At 33.1% G+C, this 9,008-nt stretch overlaps 2 protein-coding genes across 2 annotated transcripts; both read right to left on the bottom strand.

The window, feature by feature from the left end:
• Positions 1 to 1,907: 1,907 nt before the first annotated feature.
• On the bottom strand, positions 1,908 to 2,832 carry LOC111387263. The gene is made up of 3 exons (XM_023011805.1): positions 2,828 to 2,832; positions 2,667 to 2,721; positions 1,908 to 2,573 (listed from the first exon to the last, which is right to left on the bottom strand). Exons 1-3 carry the CDS (start codon positions 2,830 to 2,832, stop codon positions 1,908 to 1,910), a joined length of 726 nt encoding a protein of 241 aa, XP_022867573.1.
• Positions 2,833 to 2,952: 120 nt separating this feature from the next.
• LOC111387262 (zinc finger MYM-type protein 1-like) lies at positions 2,953 to 4,323 on the bottom strand. The gene has a single exon (XM_023011804.1). The coding sequence runs from the start codon at positions 4,321 to 4,323 to the stop codon at positions 2,953 to 2,955; it is 1,371 nt and encodes a 456-aa protein (XP_022867572.1).
• Between the last annotated feature and the right edge of the window lie 4,685 nt (positions 4,324 to 9,008).

Raw genomic sequence — 9,008 nt, 5'->3', positions numbered from 1 at the left:
TTTCGATTTCCTCCATCCATTTGCATTCCTACCAATATGGTCGGATCTTTGGAGGCCTTTCCATCCCTTTTTTTTTTTTTTTTTAAAAGTCAATATTCAGTCCTTGTTTGGTGTAACAAAAAATTAAAATTTTTAATAGATTTTGATAAAGGTCAATAAATTGTATGATTAAAAATTTATGGATTCCATGAAATATATGGTTAAATTAATTATTAATTTAAATTTAAATTTTTTATCAAAATTTTAAGATACACCAAACAGGGACTTATTTTATCCTTCATTTTTAGCCTTTTGTGCACACATGCGACAATTATAATAATTTTGGAGACGTAAAGATAAGAAAAAAAAATTAAAAATTAACACGTAGAAAATAAATTATTATAAGAAAGGAAGATGGGGGGAAAAAGGAAGTTTTTAACAATGAGATACTTAACTTTTCGTGCTCTTAAAAGACTTTTTTATTGTCTTTAAGAAAGATCTTCTTTTAGAAAAATGAGTTAAAATTTAAGATTTATCGTATATGAGTAATTAAAAATAAAAAAAAAGGTTGAATCCCAACTTTGAGGGCTCCTACCGCCCCGCTCCTGAAGCATCGTAATGGACGTAAATTGCGGGATGTATCCCAACATACCAGGGAACAAGTGCTTGCTTGTACACTGGTACCCACAAAAAGTCAAATTTCATATTTTAGGAATTGAACCCTCATACTACGACTGACAGTAAAGTTTAAACTACATCACTCATATCATTTGAACCACTGAATTATGCCCCGGAGGGCGTATATGAGTAATTTTCAATTGACTCATGGATGACTAAGTTCAATTATTCAATTTTTTTTTTATGTCATTTTCAATTAAATTATTTCTGAATGATTTCATATTAATCTTAATTATCCACTGATGCACTATTTATTCATTTTTCACTTATACAAGTCAATTATAATTGATTTTTTTATGAATGGTTTCTTTTTTACTCGTGTACAAAGATATCACCAATTATACATGTAACACAAATTTAATTATAATTTAGGCTTGATATTCCACGCTCCTTGAATATTGACATGTATAGCGTTTTGTGTGGATATGTGTTTGTTGTGCTAAAATTCCGTAAGTGAACTATATCTTAACAAATAATAAAGTGACCGTGAGTTCAAGCTTCATTTCCATGAGAACTAAGTACTTAATTACCTTCCTATTTGCACTAATAAACTGAATAGAAATATTGTATGTATGATTTATATTTTCTTGTCAAACATATAATTAATCTTATTATCAAACTAAGTAAGTAAGTCGGAAATGATTATAAGACTCAATTATAAGTAAACATTTTCTGTTAGTTGACAAGATTTATTTGGACTTAAGATCATTGTTCTTAATTTATTTAATAATCTCTTTTCGATTAGAATTAAATCTAGCCTCATATATTACTTTACTATATCTCTATGAAAGATGTGAATACATGAAGATGCATTAAACCACAAGATCATTCATAAGATTCTGTAAAATATATCGATATAGAGACCTTTTGTCAAGCTTTACCATGATTGATACTATATGTTATAATTTCTATTGATTCTCTCAAATGAAATAAAAATTAAAAAATCTAATCAATTAACAGCCAACTAATTTAAAATGATTATAAGTTTAATAATCATTCAAACCAGCGGCGAATCCAGGATCGAAGTCCAGCTAGGCCGGGTTGATCGTCGACGATTGGACTAGGACGGGTTGATCGTTGACCGTCGAAGATCATAACAGTTCGATCGTTTAATAAAATTGGTTATATAATATTAAAAGTTATTCAGTATATATGTAAATGAACTGAAACGTTAAAATCGTATACATATGAAAATATACTTCAATACAACCCAAAATAGTAAAAAAAAAATACGATACAACATTACTCAGTTACTCTGTAACTGTAAATTTAGACAACTGTATTCTACGGGATGTCATGATTTGAAAACGTTGCAATATTGCCTCGTTCTCAAGTTTTTTTAAAATAGCTTTCTCCACGTAAACCACCAAATTGTCAGTCAACCAGTCATCTCCCATTTTGTTGTGTAAATCACTTTTGATTAGATTCATAGCAGAAAATACCCTTTCAACACTTGCAGTTGTCACAGGTAATATCAATGCCAAGGTGAGCAGCCTATAAACCAATGGAAAATAACAGGAACTTCCAGTTTCAACCAACTTCTGAGCTATACAAGATATGCTATTAAGATTAAAGAAAGTTTCGTCCATTCTCACAAGCAAAAGAAACTTATCAAGTAGAGGTCTAAGTAATAAAAGCTCTTCGCTATTGAAATCCAAAGGATAGAACTGAGCAAGACGTAGCAATTTATTCTTATCAAAAGCTGCAAATGAATCTCTTGAACTTAAACATGAAATGCAAGTAAAGAGTTCAGTAGTTGTTTCTGGAAAACGATCATTCAACTCTTGCAAGATTGAGTCTATCGCATGACAATACAAATCAACATAAAAGCAATGAAAATAAGTCACCTGCTGAGCTACACGCCTAGGTCGACCTTTCACTACTAAATATCCTCCATATTGGACACTAAAATATGTCTATCAACACAAAATTCAATCACCCTACTCAACAAAGTATCCCAACCATTCTCTCTCAGGTTCTGCAATGCACACTTACACAAATTCAATAACCTCATTGCATTCTGAATATCCTAATCCTTTTTCTGTAAGGCTTGTAAAAGGTCGTCTGTAATTGCAAGAATTTCAAACATAAAGTGGAGACTGAACACAAACTCAAAATCTTGCATAGTGTTCATCTGTCTTACGGTCGAAGATTTTTTATCTGAATGTACGCCATCTTCTAATATATTTTCAAAAAATCTATGATAGCATTAAACATATTAATGAAATGAGTAATTGTCAGTAGATGTGAGCCCCACATAGTATCACCTGGGCGTGCCAAACTCATTTCTTGAAACTAACTGCTTCCACCAGTAAGTTCCCCAATATTAAGCTTCTCTAAAATATTAGCTTGATAACTTGTTCGAAGAGTATCTACACGCTTACATGATGCACCAACCAAATTCACAATAATAGTAACTATGTTAAACAAATCATTAAGCATACAATTCCTACGTGCGACAGATACAATTGCCAACTGAAGCTGGTGAGCAAAGCAATGAACATACATAGCATGTGGGTTCTCTCTTAGAATTAAAGCTTTCAAACCATTGAACTCGCCTGACATATTACTTGCTCCATCATAGCCTTGAACTCTCAGGCTAGAAATGTTCAACCCATGTGTAGAAAACATTGCATCAATGACATCCTTCAGTGATTGGGCACAAGTATTAGTGACATAGGACATACCCAAAAAACGCTCTTTCACTTGCCCACTTTTATCAACAAACCTCAAAACAACTGCTATTTGTTCTTTCATAGAATTATCACCAGCCTCATCAACCAAAATTGAAAACAAAGAATCACCTATCTCATTGATAATAGCCCTTGTCATCTCTACGGCACAAAAATTAATCAAATCCTTTTGGATGGTTGGTGAAGTCATTTGGTCATTTCCAGGAGCATTACTAAATAATACTTCTTTAATTTCTTTACAACGAGCTGCATACCAGTTCAGTAACTCAATTAGATTTCCTCTATTAAGAGACTCTTTCGATTCATCATGACCAAGAAATGACAATCCTTGCATCAAGAGGAATCTAGTACAATCTAGCACCGCATTCAACCGGGTCCTATAACTTTGTTGTTGACTACTACTCTGGCTAGACATAACATAAGAGATACTTTGCTTTTGATTCATCAAGTTGGTATACTTTGCAAAAGCTTGATTATGAGCACTATCAAAGAGATCGACATGATCTTTCAATGTCTTTTTGTGCTTCCAATCCCTAAAGTCGGTCTTAATAAATATATGGCCACCCCCTTGACCCCCTCTATTGGGTTTGTACAAGTAGCAATGCAAACAATACGCCGCATCCTTTTCTATACTGTATTCCAAACCAATGAAATTCGGAGAACCATTCTTTTCGAAAACATCTATTATCATTCCCCATCGGTCTTCTTGGAAAATCATGTCCATATGGTTGACAAGGACCCTTCTCCAAGTATGTCGTCCTAACATCATCTCTGATATTAGGATCATACGACTCGATAGGGGGCGTATCCCTGGATCAGATACAAGATCATCCACTTTAAATTGAGCCTTGGACTTCTTAGTGTTATTCAATAACTCTTGTGCTCGACTAGAATCAGTGGCAGGACTAGATGCACAACTAGAAGTAGAAAAATTAGGTATGGACTTTCGTTTTGGTTGAAAAAATTGTTCCATAATCTGCAAATGTCCCAATTTATTTTTCAATTACAATTGATTAAAAAAGTAACTAAGTACACACAGGTTGAAAACGAGTGCCTGTTAGGATTTTTCTCATCTCCCAGGAAAGATCAATCACAGATTTGCATGACAGGAAAGAAAACGCATAGATGACAGATTATAAAATCAACAAAGAATCAGATTAATGGACACAAGAACATCATGTTTTCTGGGTAAATTTTATCAACCACTTGCAAGGAATTTCACCCCAGTCAATCTGTCATTACAAGAGGAAATTATTACAGTAATTGTTCTACACAACAACAGCACTCATCACTCTACGAAAACATATCTTTCTAATAGAACAGTCAATTCTCACGATAAGTTTGTGTGCCATATCTTTCTAATAGAACAGTCAATTCTCACAATTCATATATACACAATTCATATATACAAACTAACTGAGAACAATTCAACATTTGAGAAACGTGGCTGATAAGAAATATAACACATCCGAGCGAAAGAATTGATGATCTGTTTCCTTTTTCTCTTTCTACTAAAATTATTGTTTGCCCAGTAACCAGTCAACTAGAGTAATATATATCCAATAATGTTTAATCATATAGGTTTTTATAATATTCCAACTTCCAACCCTATTCACAAATCACAACTATGGGTGGTTTGATCTGGCATTTCAAGAATTGAAATTGAACCATAAATTTCGATTCTTTTGTATTCAATCACTATAGAAAAATTGAAATCAAATGTTATGATTCCGGTTCTAGATTTCAGTTCAATTCTACAAAAATAAATATTCTCTTAAAAATTCACAATTCAATCAATAGGCACTAAGCAGTTGAGTACAGTAACAAAACCAACAAAATCAAAATAGCCAAATCAAAATAGAACAAAACCAAAAAAGGAACTAAAAAAATAAAGAGGAAAAGTCGGAAAGAAAAAGAGTTACCAGTCGGCACACGGCAGGCGGCAGCAAGAGCTTCGGGCCTTCGAGTTCGAGTTCCACAGTTCCGATCTGCAGCGAGCCAGCGACTGCCTGTCTGCCTCGACTTCCTAGAGATTGGAGTGTGGTGGAGCTAGCCTAAATTGTGTGGTGTGGATTTGGAGAAAGAAGAAGCAAGGTCGAATCAAGGAAAAGAGTTTGGCATTTGGGGAAAAATCACAAATCACAATTTTGCGCTTCCCAACCGACAGCCACCGCAAACGATTCAAATGAAATGGCAAATGGGTATTAATATGGGTAATGGGTTTGGATAAATTAATTTGACATTTGGGCTAAATAATAAGAGGCCAAACCCCAAAGTTTAACATTTTGTGCAAAAGCCCAAACCAACAAAAAAAAAAAAAAAAACAAACGGGTTTCATCTTCCTTCTTCTGCTCCAGGCGAGTCGGCGACTCAGCAACCACACTACCCAACGGCTCTGCAGATTCCGGTGGAGCCAACACGCGCGACCGCGCCTTCTCGCCGGGTGCTGGTTCTACGCCTGATTCAAACCAAAGAAACATTAAAGTCAAAATCTTGAGACTAAAATTAAAACATCAAAACATAGGATTCATCATTATCCTAACGTCTATACAATTTTCCAAGCATTATATGATTATGGCAACATGAATTGGATTGAATCGATTGATACATGACTTGAAATTAAAGTGTAAAAGGAAGATGAAAAAAAAAATCTTGAACTCTTGAATCTCTTCAAAAAGTCATAAATAATCCTCTTGAATCTTCTTCTTCTTCAAACTCCAAGCAATTGTACGAGATTTTTGTAGTTTCTAACTCTTGTAAGGATATGTCTTTTTTATTAAAAGATTCTCCTAATACTTTCCTGATAAGTGTGATTTTGCACTTATTCGAGCCACTAAAAGTGGGCATTTGAAAATTCTTTTATTGTGTAGATACTTATTTTTGTTTGTTTATGATGACAGAGGTTGATATTAGACGGTAACGAATGAAAATGAAAGAGTTTTGACGTATAAAAAGCTTGACGTTGGATGAATTATGGAATACAGGGATCAAAGTGCCAAATTTGGAAGTCGAAGGACCCCATGTAATAATGGGGCTTGGGTTAACATAAAATTGAATTGAGGGGCTAAATTGCACGAAAGTGGAAGAAGTTGACTCTTACATTCGTAAGGATCTACGTAGTAGCGATCGCGAGCCTCCAAATGGTGCGATTGCATAGGCTCCGATTTTTGACATTGGAGGTGATGATTTTCAACCCTATTAGAAAACTATAAATAGTCTTTCTTCATACTTTTCTAGAAGACGCATTCTTGAGACAAATTACATACTTACAATCATAAATTCTCAAAAATTTCTGTTGAATTTAGGATTTGATGATGTATTACCATTGATTTTTCAAGAGATCTACAATGATCAAGAAAGGAGTTGAAGAAACATTGCTAGGATTCGTGTAGAGAAGATCAACAATGTCTCGAATTTCTTTCATGTTAGTTCGTTGCAATTGACTCGAGAATGTTTTTAATCTTTTATTTATTGAATTCTGCAATTACGAGTGGCTATATATTAAATTGACGTAGCTTAAATTTTTAGCGTTAATATAATTCAAAAGATTTCGTGTCCGATATATATTGTCTTAATTGCTTATTGTGTATTTAATTATATTCATTTGTTAGATCCCCAATTGATGAATTAAGAGATGTTGTTGAGATCTAGATGTGAATAAGTGACATATATCTTTATAAGAGATCAATAGATAATCTAATAGGTTATACAATCTTGATTGAATTTCTACAAATTCATTCGTTTATATGTGTGTGAATTTACAAGGAGATATAAAAAAATTTCGAGACATGGTGATATCTTACCCATTAATTCATCAATCGAATGAACCTTCAAACATGGAAAGTAAACAACAACAAAGAACCTAATGATAGAACCAGAACAAGTCGTGCAGTCGACATGAGCTGAGCAGCTTTTTGAAATTAATGAATATGATTTGCCACTTTAACAATTCATCTCACCACATGTTGCGCCAAATCAATCTAGCATTATATATCTTCCATTTGGACAATCAAACTTTCAATCGCGAACATATATGATTCTCCTATTCCAAAATGGGCTATCTTTCTATGCGATCCCACACACTCGTATCTCACATTTTTTGAACAGCTACAAAAATTACAACTTTCATGGTGTATCGGATGAAGCAATCAAGTTTAGGCTATTTTCCATATACTCTTTGAGATAGAGCAAGAGAGTGGTTAGATTCACTACTACGAGGAATTAATCGAACTTGGAATGATCTCACATATAAATTCCGTCACCAAGTATTTCCCCCCGATGAAAGCAACTAAATTGAAACATGAGATCTGAACTTTCCGGCAGGCCGAGTCGGAGTATTTTTATGAAGCATGGGAAATGTTCAAAGATACGATTAGAAAGTACCGTAACCATGGTTAAGGAAGGCCTTGCAAGTATAGTACTTCTACACCGAATTGAACTCGTCACGCCAACAACAATTGATTTAGCTGCAAATGGATTCATCGCGTTGAAAGCCACCAATAAAGTTACTGAGTTGTTTGAAACAGGGGTGATTTGTGGCCCATCGAAAGAGCTACAGATACAATGGAAAATAATTGGGTAAAATCTATAAAGCAATATTAAATTTGAAGGAGTAACATGTACATTTATTACGATCTGTTCGGTAATGATTTTGAAAATTTATTTTTTTTACGTTTACGGAGAAGTGGGTCCTACTTATGAGTGAAGAAATAAAAAATGACAGTTAGATAGTAAAATAACATATTATTTACACGTACTTAGTTTTTTTTTTTTTTTTTTCATATGAACATATATATAATTCTATTTATTTTTTAAAATGTTCAAAACCACTTGATATGAACTCTCAAACATGGATTAAAGCGTTTTAAAATTTATTGTTAAAATCAACACAAAACCAACCCCTCATAAAGGTACAAAATCAAGATTTAAATAAATAAATAAAAATCCATAATTGGTACACAAATCTCCCAAACAGACCCTAAGGCGACAAGATTTTGACTTAATTCCCGGGGAAATAACTGTTATTGACCATACATTTTTTATTTGGTTTTGCCATCTGCTAATGAAAAAAAGTCACACGTCTCCCTATAAAGAGTTTAAGGGTGTCTTTGATTGCAAGCATGTAATTTGTATTGAAAAAAAATAATTTTTAGATAATTCAATTGCTTAGAATTTATTTGCATGAAAATTATCAATTAAATGTATTTGATTGATTTAATTTTTAACATAGAATATATTATACTTGTCCATTTTTATTGGTGGGTAGATGAGAGATGGTGGATAAATAAGAGAGAGAAAAAGAAAGTGAATTTCGTGAAAAGTTAAATCCAACTCTCTCTAAAGAAAAAATTTCTTTGATTTTGAGGAAAATATGATCACGTGATCAAAAATGGAAAATATTTTCTATGTGAAAAATGGCAATCAAACAGTACAAAAGTAAAAAAATTTGATGAAAAAACACATTTTCCATAAAAAATATTGATAATCAAATGCACCCTAACAGTTTCCCTGTACATGTAGTGGCTTCCAAAGGTTCTTAACCTAGGAGTTACTTTAAAAAAATTATAATACAAGCGATGTTTTTTGAATGAGTTAAAAACCTTATTAGTCCCAAACTTTACACTTTCTAACTTTAAAAATGGACCTTGTTAGTCCCTT

Source organism: Olea europaea, unplaced genomic scaffold (genome assembly GCF_002742605.1).
Source record: "Olea europaea var. sylvestris unplaced genomic scaffold, O_europaea_v1 scaffold3971, whole genome shotgun sequence".
In the NCBI taxonomy this organism is placed as follows: Eukaryota; Viridiplantae; Streptophyta; class Magnoliopsida; order Lamiales; family Oleaceae; genus Olea; species Olea europaea.
The sequence above is the reverse complement of the archived record's forward strand: the minus strand, read 5'-3'. Positions and strand labels throughout refer to the sequence as shown.